The sequence below is a fragment of the Schistocerca americana genome, chromosome 1 (assembly GCF_021461395.2).
Source record: "Schistocerca americana isolate TAMUIC-IGC-003095 chromosome 1, iqSchAmer2.1, whole genome shotgun sequence".
Taxonomy (NCBI): Eukaryota; Metazoa; Arthropoda; class Insecta; order Orthoptera; family Acrididae; genus Schistocerca; species Schistocerca americana.
The window spans coordinates 169,092,214-169,105,514 of record NC_060119.1 but is presented as its reverse complement, the minus strand read 5'-3'; the positions used below and the strand labels follow the sequence as shown (position 1 = coordinate 169,105,514).

General features: G+C 38.5%; 1 protein-coding gene across 4 annotated transcripts in view; it reads left to right on the top strand.

Moving 5' to 3' along the window:
* LOC124620972 (set1/Ash2 histone methyltransferase complex subunit ASH2-like) overlaps positions 1-13,301 on the top strand; it is a 119,385-nt gene that overhangs the window by 82,982 nt on the left and 23,102 nt on the right. For all 4 annotated transcript variants that reach the window (XM_047147107.1, XM_047147109.1, XM_047147108.1 and 1 more), the window contains exons 7-9: positions 1,001-1,178; positions 1,266-1,410; positions 10,869-11,004. In XM_047147107.1, coding sequence (XP_047003063.1) covers positions 1,001-1,178; positions 1,266-1,410; positions 10,869-11,004 — 459 coding nt within the window. The remainder of the gene's footprint in view (positions 1-1,000; positions 1,179-1,265; positions 1,411-10,868; positions 11,005-13,301) is intronic.

Sequence of the window (13,301 nt, the reverse complement as noted above, 5' to 3'; positions counted from 1 at the left end):
GTAATTTGTATTTGTGGTTTCTTTTTCATGGTTTAGCAACTAGCTGAGAGTTTGAGCTAGGTATAATAAAACTAACAAGAAAAAGTAATGTAACTGAATAGACAAAAAATCTACTCACCAAGCCATGGCAGGAAGAAACACACAAATGTTAAGGAAATGTGCAGGCTTTTAGAGCCAGTGAAGGGGAAGGAAGACAGGTGAAGGAAAAAGACTAACAAGGTGTAGGATGGGGAGAGTTACAGAAAAGTTGCCTAGGATTTTGGTTCGGGGAGACTTACTTGGCAGTATGAGAGGGAAAGACTGATCATTGAGGACTGCACCAGATGAGATTTTTAGCTCTCAGCTATAAGCTCTCAGAGCCTCAGACCTCATCTACTGCAGTCCCCAACAATCAATCTTTCCTTCTCATCTGGTCCCATAAGTCTCTCATGACCCAAGACTCTGGGTGATTTTTCCACAATTCTCTCGATTTCCCAAACCTTGCCGATCCTTTTCCTTCATCCCTCTTCCTTCCTCTTCATACCTTCTGATAGAAAAAGGAGCCACTGGCTCCGAAAGCTTACACATTTTCTTAACTCTGATATGTGTTTTCTCCTGCAACTGTTTGCTGAATAAATTTTTTATTAACAATAAAAATGAATGTTCCTGAAACACAAATTTAGTATTATGATTATTGTTTTCCACATAAATAGTTTCTAGTTCCTAATGAATATCTTGTATTGCTCTTTCTCACAACTTTTTCGACTCCAAAACAATTTGTTTGTTTTAATTATTTCACATATAAATATGTTAAAATGGGCCTATCGCAAGTTATCATGGACTTGTGGTGCTGTAACTGAATGGCTATGTAAGTCTTGTCAACATACTAAAATCACTACCGGTACTCCATCTGTTATCACTGAAATTATGATGCAACACTCTCCCCTTATCTTTTATGCATATCAACTTAAATCTATAGTATACATAATTATGAGAAATGTGGATCTCTTTGTTATAACAGGAATTTGATGAGAGCCCTGACTGGGCAGGTAGACCAATACCTGGCTGGTTGTACCGCAGACTGTGTCCAAGTACAGTCTTACTTGCACTTCATGACCGTGCTCCACAGTTGCATATTTCTGAAGACAGACTTTCTGTCACTGGTGAGAAGGGATACTCCATGGTTCGTGCCACTCACTGTGAGTTTTTGAGACAGTTTACACATTAATTACATTTCTTTTTGACTATATTTGGTAAGATATTCCTTTCATTTCCTGTGATTGAAGCGGTGAGTCGTGGCACATGGTACTGGGAAGCCACTGTGGAGGAAATGCCTGATGGCTCAGCAACACGTCTGGGGTGGGGACAGGAGTATGGAAATCTGCAAGCACCTTTAGGTTATGATAAATTTGGATATTCCTGGCGGTCAAGGTATGTAGTTAATTTTGAACTGTCCCAGAAAGATTTTCTGCTAATTTTGTTGGAAAGTTCTCATAGAATGTAAACCATAAAATTTAGATTTTCTGCTAAGATGTCTTTTATTGTGCAATCTTAATTATTATGCACTGGAGAGTTACTATGGTAATACTTTACAAGCTGTTTTTGTTTTTATGTTTACAAGTAGTAAGCACTTTGTACTGATCTCTGATACCATATTCTATTTTTACCTGATGCCTTTTTATTCATAGTTTTATGACAGTTCATTGAGAGGGAGTGAGTGAGAGTGTGTGTGTGTGTGTGTGTGTGTGTGTGTGTGTGTGTGTGAGAGAGAGAGAGAGAGAGAGAGAGAGAGAGAGAGAATTTCATCATATTTCTACCTGGTGACTATTTATTCATAGTTTTATGACAGTTCATTTACATCTTTAGTTTGTTTTATTATTCTCCTTCTTCATTGCCTTATTTCTCTTTTCCTGCATTTAAGGTATTTTACAGACATGCAATAGTAATAACACAATCAAGCAAGCCTAAAACTATTGTAAATAAACCATACTGTCTGCTGATCCATTTATTTCAGTGAATTATATTCTCATCACATAATTAAGTTGACATAAGTGTTTATCAGGGAACGGAAGGTGCTTGCAAGCAGTCTAATGTTTTTGATTGCTAAGAGTGTGTGAAGTGTGTGTGTAAACTCCCCACTTCTCTTACACAAGTTGACTTACTTGGGAACGCGCAGCCAATCTTCTTCTCTGGATAGCTGGCTTCTGGAATCCCTACAAACTTCTTCTCTGAAGAATGATGCTAATCACAGGAGCCTTTAAGACTCTCTCTCTCTTTCTGAAATAATGAGGTACGCGAAGAATACTTTTCAACAACTATTGGTATATTTGAACTTCCTCAAAGAACAAAATTCACGCTTCTCACATAAACAATTGACTTCTAGTGAGTCAACCGTGTTGTCTCACATTAGAAACAATTAAGTTAGATTTACAACAGAGTTGGCTTCATAACCACGACTCTATTATACAGGAATCATATACATGTCTTGCCTGTAGCAAGTTCAAGTTAAAAGTTACTAAAAATCTTTTTTCACTCAAATGTTCATTAGTCACTAACAATAGTCACAGTTACAAAACACTACAGAATAACACAGAAGTTCCTTGGTGCTGCTGTGTGCTTTCATTACGACTTCCATGGACCAACCGACAAGTACTTGTTGGTGCTGTTCGACCGCCTTGTCTACCGTCTCCATACGACAAACTTCAAACCTGCACAAACAGACAGGTGACGCGCAGTAGATAGGGTTCCTTTCTCCCACTCATATCTAAAATATCATGTGTTAGAGACGGTGGAAGGCTGAGTGATTCTAGAATTTGCGCAGAAATTCTTGAAACACTGCAGCAGAAACTTCAACTTGAGTTTGAAATATTTTGGTGTACCTCTGACAGCTTTCAACTTTTATGGGAGCCTAATGGAAATGAATGTTGCAAAGTTCCGCATAGTTTCTTGAATAGTAGTTAAAGATGCGTTTACAGCATGATGATTATTCCTCCAACTTGTGCTCACTGAATGGACACTGCTGTTCCTTTTTAACAAGTTGCTATCTTGTGAGGAAGTAGATGTGATTTAAGGACGTCCAACTTATTAAATAGAAGCTTACATTGTGTGATGACATTTCAGTGCTTATGATACTGAGTCAAATTTACGAAGACCTGAGATCACCTATCAGTATCACGTTGCTACCCACTTTGATATGGGTATATGCACAGATTTGGTTGCAACTTCTTCTGGCAGAAAGGTTGAGGGGGAAGGATGAGGGGTGAAGGGAAAGGACTGGAGAAGTTTAGGAAAAGGGGTAGATTTTGGAAAAGTCAGCAAGAACCGCAGGTCAGGGGAGACTTATCAGATGGGATGAGAGGGGAAAACTGATTGTTGGGGACTGCACCAGACAAGATTTGAAAACCAGGTTGTCAAATCTCATCCGGTGCAGTCTGCGACAAGGCCCCAGAGGTAGACAACATTCCATTAGAACTACTGATAGCCATGGGAGAGCCAGCCCTGACAAAACTCTACCATCTGGTTAGCAAGATGTATGAGACGAGCAGAATACCCTCAGACTTCTAGAAGAATATAATAATTCCAATCACAAAGAAAGCAGGTGTTAACAGGTGTGAAAATTACTGAACTATCAGTATAATAAGTCACAACTGCAAAATACTAACACAAATTCTTTACAGACAAATAGAAAAACTGTTAGAAGCCACCCTTGGGGAAGATCAGTTTGGATTCCATAGAAAAGTTGGAACACGTGAGGCAATACTGACCCTACGACTTATCTTAGAAGATAGATTAAGGAAAGGCAAACCTACGTTTCTAGCATTTGTAAATGTAGAGAAAGCTTTTGACAGTGTTGACTGGAATACTCTCTTTCAAATTCTGAAGGTGGCAAGGGTAAAATACAGGGAGCAAAAGGCTATTTACAATTTGTACAAAAACCAGATGACAGTTATAAGAGTCGAGGGGCATGAAAGGGAAGCAGTTGTTGGAAGGGAGTGAGACAGGGTTCTGAGGTTTGCCGATGACATTGTAATTCCGTCAGAGCCAAAAAAGGACCTGGAAGAGCAGTTGAATGGAATGGACAGTGTCTTGAAAGGAGGATATAAGATGAACATCAACAAAAGCAAAATGAGGATACTGGAATGTAGTCAAATTAAATCATGTGATGCTGAGGGAATTAGATTAGGAAATGAGACACTGAAAGTAGTATATGAGTTTTGCTATTTTGGGGAGCAAAATAACTGACGAGGGTCGAAATAGAGAGGATATAAAATGTAGGCTGGCTGTGGCAAGGAAAGTATTTCTGAAGAAGAGAAATTTGTTAACATCGAGTATAGATTTAAGTATCAGGAAATCTTTTCTGAAAGTATTTGTGTGAAGTGTAGCCATGAATGGAAGTGAAACCTGGATGATAAATAGTTTAGACGAGAAGGAAGTAGAAGCTTTTGAATTGCAGTGCTACAGAAGAATGCTGAAGATTAGATGGGTAGAGCATGAAATGAATGAGGAAGTGCTGAATAGAATTGGGGAGAAGAGGAATTTGTGGCACAATTTGACTAGAAGAAGGGATCAGTTGGTAGGCCACTTTCTGAGGCATCAAGGGATCACTAATTTAGTATTGGAGAGCAGCATGGAGGATAAAAATAGTAGAGGGGGACCAAGAGATGAATACTCTAAGCAGATTCAGAAGGATGTAGGTTGCAGTATTACTTGGAGATGAAGAAGCTTGCACAGAATAGAGTAGCATGGAGAGCTGCATCAAACCAGTCTCTGGACTGAAGACCACAACAACAACAACAACAGAAAACAGTTAATTAATAAGCAGTCAACTCTGAATATTCAACAGGGCACACATATAGCATTGTTAAATACAAAAAAAAATTGTTCACCAGCATTCCAGTCAACACTGTGCAGGACATGATTGTTCATAACTTGATAAATTATAGTGGATGTCCTGCAGATGAGATTGGTGACATCCTCAACCTCCTCAGTACTGTACTCAGCTAAAAGTATTGTACTGACATTCAGAAGCATGGTCTGGTCATGGGCTTCCCATTGTAATATTGTGTTTCTAATATACACTCCTGGAAATTGAAATAAGAACACCGTGAATTCATTGTCCCAGGAAGGGGAAACTTTATTGACACATTCCTGGGGTCAGATACATCACATGATCACACTGACAGAACCACAGGCACATAGACACAGGCAACAGAGCATGCACAATGTCGGCACTAGTACAGTGTATATCCACCTTTCACAGCAATGCAGGCTGCTATTCTCCCATGGAGACGATCGTAGAGATGCTGGATGTAGTCCTGTGGAACGGCTTGCCATGCCATTTCCACCTGGCGCCTCAGTTGGACCAGCGTTCGTGTTGGACGTGCAGACCGTGTGAGACGACGCTTCATCCAGTCCCAAACATGCTCAATGGGGGACAGATCCGGAGATCTTGCTGGCCAGGGTAGTTGACTTACACCTTCTAGAGCACGTTGGGTGGCACGGGATACATGCGGACGTGCATTGTCCTGTTGGAACAGCAAGTTCCCTTGCTGGTCTAGGAATGGTAGAACGATGGGTTCGATGACGGTTTGGATGTACCGTGCACTATTCAGTGTCCCCTCGACGATCACCAGTGGTGTACGGCCAGTGTAGGAGATCGCTCCCCACACCATGATGCCGGGTGTTGGCCCTGTGTGCCTCGGTCGTATGCAGTCCTGATTGTGGCGCTCACCTGCACGGCGCCAAACACGCATACGACCATCATTGGCACCAAGGCAGAAGCGACTCTCATCGCTGAAGACGACACGTCTCCATTCGTCCCTCCATTCACGCCTGTCGCGACACCACTGGAGGCGGGCTGCACGATGTTGGGGCGTGAGCGGAAGACGGCCTAACGGTGTGCGGGACCGTAGCCCAGCTTCATGGAGACGGTTGCGAATGGTCCTCGCCGATACCCCAGGAGCAACAGTGTCCCTAATTTGCTGGGAAGTGGCGGTGCGGTCCCCTACGGCACTGCGTACGATCCTACGGTCTTGGCGTGCATCCGTGCGTCGCTGCGGTCCGGTCCCAGGTCGACAGGCACGTGCACCTTCCGCCGACCACTGGCGACAACATCGATGTACTGTGGAGACCTCACGCCCCACGTGTTGAGCAATTCGGCGGTACGTCCACACGGCCTCCCGCATGCCCACTATACGCCCTCGCTCAAAGTCCGTCAGCTGCACATACGGTTCACGTCCACGCTGTCGCGGCATGCTACCAGTGTTAAAGACTGTGATGGAGCTCCGTATGCCACGGCAAACTGGCTGACACTGACGGCGGCAGTGCACAAATGCTGCGCAGCTAGCGCCATTCGACGGCCAACACCGCGGTTCCTGGTGTGTCCGCTGTGCCGTGCGTGTGATCATTGCTTGTACAGCCCTCTCGCAGTATCCGGAGCAAGTATGGTGGGTCTGACACACCGGTGTCAATGTGTTCTTTTTTCCATTTCCAAGAGTGTATTTTTGACTGTGCCTGAAAGTGATGTTGGTACGCTGGTTCCCACCTATGGTAGTAAAATTGTACTATGGTGCAGATCTGTTAATGACCTGTTTCTACTGTACAATGGTTCTCAGGTGGAATGCTATGATTTTATTGATAAATTAATGCCATACATGAAAAGGTGCAATTTACCATAGAACACAATGAGGGAGTATGGCTACCTTACTCAAATTTAAAAATTTCTGTACAGGATACAGGGATTGAGTATGACATTTTTAGAAAGGTTACAAAGACAGATACTGCTATACACTACCATTCTGATCACCCCCTTGCATACAAGATGGCAACTTTAGGTCAATGTTGTATCGCCTTCACAGTGTAGCCTTGTTGAAGGAGGCACATGATCAAGAATTTCAGTATATTCTACACATTGCACTAGGAATATACAGAGGTCAAATGGTAATGAAATCATACTACAGAGGGTGGACAAAGGGGAAGACGAGTGCCCGAGTTACCATAAGATACCATACTTTGGCACAATTTCACAAAAAGTGGGCAAAAAAATTAAGGACAAAAAGACGAAGTCAGCATTTCTTATCCCAAGGAATCTTGGTCAGAAACCTGTAAATACAGAAAGGTAGCCTGTGAAAAGTACGATGCTACTGGTTTATATTGCACTAGTTGCAAAAATTTCCCGGCTTGATTTGCGGGGCAGTGGAACACCAGAGTCTGAGGAATTCAAAGTCTACTTTAAGTAGCCACTGACATGATTCTGGCTATCCCATAGCAGGCTAATAATTTAAAAGTCCTACACAGAGAAGTAAAGGGCTGGACCTTAAACATTCTGGAAGGGACTGAAATTATGCAGAATGCCCCTAACACACCCTAACAATCACATGGTGTTAACACATTACAGTATACAGTTGAACTCCGATTGCTTTTCAAGGACATAATGTCATAGTTATTTTACTGCTTGGTTAGTGATCCTGGCCTTGTTGTTGTATGCTCGTGTTTCTTGTCTATTTGCTTTTAAATGATTTTTACACTGAAATATTTTATAGTTTATATAATTATGCTGTGCAATGGGGGCTCAATCATTCCCATGATATTTTGATTTGTGCCTAAATACTTGTAACTTTCATTGTTTCCTGCATGGTGATACTAACGCCCTCTGTGACATGCGTGAGGACACAGACTATCAGTATAGCCCAGTACGGCAAGGCAGATGGAGGGTTGCTGACCACCACTTCCTTATATGAAGTGACTTTTCTGAACCATTGGTTTTCAACTTTGAAAGCTGCTAGCTGTTTTCTCTTGTTTTCTTATTTTGCTATTTTTGTTGTAAGTAAATGTGCATTAAACATGCCAGTTTTTCAGCTGGTCAGTTTGAACTATGACATCCTGCTTATTGCAGGTAGCAGTATTTAATTTTGAGAAGTTTGAGTCCCTCTCCTTCAGTGCTTAATTGTTTTACTGACATCTGTACAACTGAAGATGTGATATGAAATCACGAATTTGGTTGTGTTCCTGTAAAGATTCATATACAGCTAAAAGGAGTTCATTTCAGAAACTGATTCATGTTTGTAGATCATGGTTTAATAGAATTGATAGCCTCCCAAAGTTCTCCAGAGATTATCCAAAAATATGTTTTCATCTTTTTCATTTTTTTAAATTTTTAATAAAAGTTGAAAACAATATAAAACTAGTATTTGCCTCATTTAGAACACCTCTTATGTATTTTAATGGCTTCCAACAACATTATGAAATATATTACTACACAAACAATCACAGCTTTTTAAATAACAGTCAGCCATGGACAGAATAAGATTTGACAATAGTGAAGAGGATAAAAAGCTAAAAATGTTTGTAGACCTCAGAAACATATAATCAGTTCCTGTCATTGCTCCATATTACTAGACACATTTATTTTTTTCCCTCTGCCATATGGCAGCTTTCCACTTATGCAGAATTCTTATTTAATTTGCTCCCATATTTTAATATTCCATGTTACTGATATTTTCTCTTTTCTGCTGTCTTTCACCAGTGATTTTTATTCATACAGTCTCATCCAAATCCTACAGTACCTATTCTGCTCTGGTTTTTGCCATTACATTTCCGATTTCAACACTGTTTGCTGCAGATGCGATAAATGAGTTTATTGAAAAAATAACTTCATCACTAGATAGGAAAGCTAAGGTCGGAGGAATATTCTGTGTTCTTACAAAAGCATTCGACTCTGTAAATCATGATCTGATGCTTTTCAAACTCAACAGGTATGGAACAAGGGATATGGCTTTGAAATGGTTTGAATCATATCTCTTGGAGAGGAAACAAAGGCCAGTAATAACTTCAAATTGAACAGATTACTTCTCAGAGTGTAAAACTGTATCACAAGGTGTGCGTTGGACCCATTTTATTCATGTTCTATGCATGACTGGCCTCTTGATGTAAATATTCATTTAATTTTGTTTGCAGCTGATACTTTTGCACTAATTGAAAATGAAAATTTTGACAATATACCCCAGAGATTCACAAATACGTTAAGTAGCTTGGAAACACGGTTCAGTCTAAATGGCTTAAGGCTAAACATTGCAAAAACCCACATGATGAGTTTTAAAACCAAACAGTTAAAAACTGGAGAAATCTGTATCTCTCACAACAATCAAAAAATGGAAGAACTTGACTCAGTCAGGTTCCTGGGTATCAGGTTCCTGGGTATAAACTTAGATAGAACTTTGAGTTGGAAATCTCGTATAGAATATCTAGCAAATAAATTAAACAGCCTTGCATTTGCAATGGAAATTCTAGCCTGTGCCACTGATGTGGTCACCAGGAAAATGGATAACGATAGCTACTTTGAATCTGTTATTCAATATGGCATAATTTTTTGGAGAAACTCGGGAAACGTTACATGGATTTTAAAGTTGCATAAAAGAATCATTCGCAACATGTGCTCTGCACAGCTGAGGGTAGCATGTCAATCATTATTTAAAAACCTAAAAATATTAACTGTACCCTCTTTATACATCTTTGAGGTGGTTCTTTTCCTATGCAGCAGAGGTGATCTATTAAAAAAAAATCATTTTGAACCCTCATACAACAAAAGACATCTTTATGCTCACCCCACATCACTTAAAACTGTGTGCTCAGGCTGCTCAGTATATAACCATGAAAATTCACAACACAATAAAAGGGTGTGACATAATTAATAGTTACATGATTTTCTAATCGAACGATGCTACTACTCAGTGGAAGATTTCATGAAGGATGAAGTGATGCTTTGAGCTGGATTCCTGAAATGGAATAAAAATTTATGATAGTTATAGTAAATGTAAATATTATAAGTTTGACAAATTTTAAATAAGTAAATTCTCCACAAAGCATTATTACAAGTGTGACAAATTTTCAATTAAGCAATTGTAACCTTGACATATGACATATGTTCTGAAATTGTACACATTATGAGACGATTAAAACACATTTCACATTTTCTGTATGCCTACTTAATTAGAAATTTTCATAAGACTTCACAGGATCTGTCTTTTATTCTCAGTTTCTTGCACACTCTGTGGAAACACACGCAGCAGAGAAAGTAGTCTGTAAAATACAGATCTTCTCCACCTGCAGAGGCAGGATAGGTGTACTTGTTCTTGTGAGGAGTCACTCAGTAACTGCAACATGTAAAAGAAGTGTACAACGTATATAAGACACACCCTAGCACAATGTGCTGTTTACTTGCATTGAATTGTATTGCTGTTGACGTAGGTGTGTCATGTTAGATGTGTTAAATGGAAGGTGACTGGGAGGAAATGAATGACAAGAAGCAACAGCCTGTCCAAGGGGCACTCCTGTTTGGGCATTGCATTTCACATTTTACCTGTATGTCTTTCATTCTTAGGAAAGGTGGCATTTATGCTCTATTTCAACTGTTGTCATTATTTAAGTGAGATTTGTCAGATCTTCTATCCAAATAGCTAAGCAGGAGATTTAGGTGTTCAATTGTTGCTGGTTCATAATGTTTTTCTGTAAAGCATTCAGCCAGTCAATTATGTCTGATGTATATCTCAGTCTTTTGTTTACTTTTGTTACCATCCGTGTTTATTCAACAATAGCACTATCAGTTTTGAAGTTCAGAAGACTCTGCATGAGTGAACTGGATGTAACAGTGGAAGTAGGAGAGGGAGTTCATGACTTTTGTTGAAAGTGATTCTCAATTATTACTATATATATATATATAGTTTTTAATTATTTCAACTACATTTATTTCAATGTTTTTAACATAGGCCCCAATACAGTCCTTCTCATTGGTGTGTATAATATGTAATGTGTGTGTTACAATTAAAACGATAAATTGAAACATTTTTGGTGTATTAGCAATGCCTTATTTAAGTTTTTGCAAATCTTGACAGGAAGGGTACACGATTTCATGAGTGTCGTGGTAAACACTACAGTCCTGCGTATGGAGAAGGTGATGTGCTTGGATTCATGATTGTTTTACCCGACTCAAATGAAGTAAATCATTTACCTCAGCCCTACAAAGATAGAGTGAGTAACAGAAATTCTTTTGTATTGAAATTAATGTTTTCTACATATGGTACCTCTTTCATGAGACATATGGTACCTTTTTCATGAGTAACATCTAATGAAAAATTGATTTTATCAATAAAAGAATGTTACGTTCAACTTTGTGATTGATAATAAAAAACCTGAAGATGTAGGATCACGCCATTAGCAAGTGATAACATTACTGTGACAGCTCTAGCAATTCACGTTTAATTTTGTAGATTTTGTTTTTAATCTTTATATTTGTTATGGATCATTTCAGATTGTCATAATGTTTGGCTTACCACAGTGTGATACAGTTACAATCTTAAAGCGATTAACCCTCAGCATGGCATATGTAGGCCAAGTAATGCTACATTTCTGTGTACCATACCATTTTTATTTAGCATGTGTAGCATTCATCATGTTACTTGGTAGGGCAAAAGAAGGAAGAGGAATGTTAAGCAGCTCATTCCATTCCTATGGAGTTTTTAACATTTGTCATTTTGGAAATTGCAATCACTGTTCTTCAGTGTAGTGAAACAGTTCCCACGGATGAGTCACAATACCTTTACTGTATTGGAAATAATTTCTTCTGGGCTAGAAATCTGTTTAAATGACTTGGCATTTTTTGTTCACTTAAATCACTGCAGGAAATATCAGGACAAGTCTTCAGATAATTTTGTTAAAAGTCATTTTCAGATCAAGATAAATTTGTTCTCTCCAATGACATTGTTTTTAATTATGTGTAATATTAATACCATGTTTGTTGTTAGTGAACTGTGATCTTCATTGATTTATCAATACCTTATATAATTCTGATTAAGCTGAGTGACGTTAGCAGTGTCGTCATAAAATACACTAAATAATAATTGTCTGGTTCGCATGAAAGGATTGAAAGTGTCTTGCTAGCACAAATTTTTTGTACTAAACCAATCTTGGCTTAAATTTATGATAACTGTTTGATAATGATAATAATTAAAAAGAACAAAAAGAGTTAGAACAAGAGAAAGTATCAAAGCTTGCTAGATTTGTCCCCCTAAACTCACAGAATTGCTTCATCTTTCAAAACTCCTTATCAAACAGTGTTTCTAAGTATCTTAAGCAAATAGGTACATTCGTAATCATATGCCTTCAGCTGTGTCTTAGTAGAAAATTGTAATTTTCTGACAGAAAATAAATAGAAATAAAAGATGGATACAATATGTAAAATCTGTGTGTAAATATGAAGAACTCTTATTTTTTCCATAATTGACAATGCTGATATACAGAGTGCAAATGAAAAACTAAACATTTAATCTAAACATTTAGTCAATGATTAATTTCTAATATTAATGTTGATGGCCTGTATTGTGAATTGTGGTTTATTTGTCTCATAACATATATAATCTAAAAAAATTGTTTCAAGTACAGGAGACACATCAAACTGTGGTAAAATTTCACCATAAACAAAGAGCTGCTAATGTTAACAAACAGCATCACAATAATAATACAGTATTGTTATACACACATGCAATAAAACTAACACTTAATTACCCCTTGCTCAAATTATCATTTCATCCTCTATGAATCCTTCTGTTGAATTGTAGCATTTCTCTCACAGAATCTTGTTTTTAAAATTTCTGGCTTCATATTAAATATATTTTTGCCCGTTAACTTGTTGTATATTGTCATTCTCATATCTGCGGAGTCCGTGCTTTTAATTTCAACCAGTGTGTGGTTAGCATAAAATTATTTTTATTTCTTGTGTTATATGTTTGGTTAAAATTATTCTCCTCAAATAATTTTTGTTTGCTATGTAGGAAGATTATAATTTCATAAATGTACATGGAGGGAACGGTTAAGATATGTAGTTTCTGAAATAATGGGTGACAAGACTTGTTTAATGTGTAGTATACCAAGCGAAGTGATTAACACACTGGATGATGCTTCAGTCCAGCGTCCAGCCATCCTGATTTAGGTTTTCCGTGATTTCCCTAAATTGCTTCAGGCAAATGCCAGGATGTTTCCTTTGAAAGGGCATGGCCGGCTTCCTTCCTGGATCCGATGAGACCAGTGATTTCACAGTTTGGTCTCCTCCCCCAAATCAACCTGACCCAACCCTGTGTAGTATACATGTATCAGATAGTTTTCTTTTGCAGTTTCAGTATTTGAAATGCACTACTTGAACTTCCCCAGAAAATTATCCTGTATCTAATGGCAGATTCAAAATAACTATGATAAGCAATTTTACATATACTCAAGTCAGTGGAATTTGCTAGTATTTACATTACAAATGCAAAACTGCTTAGTTTATTTGA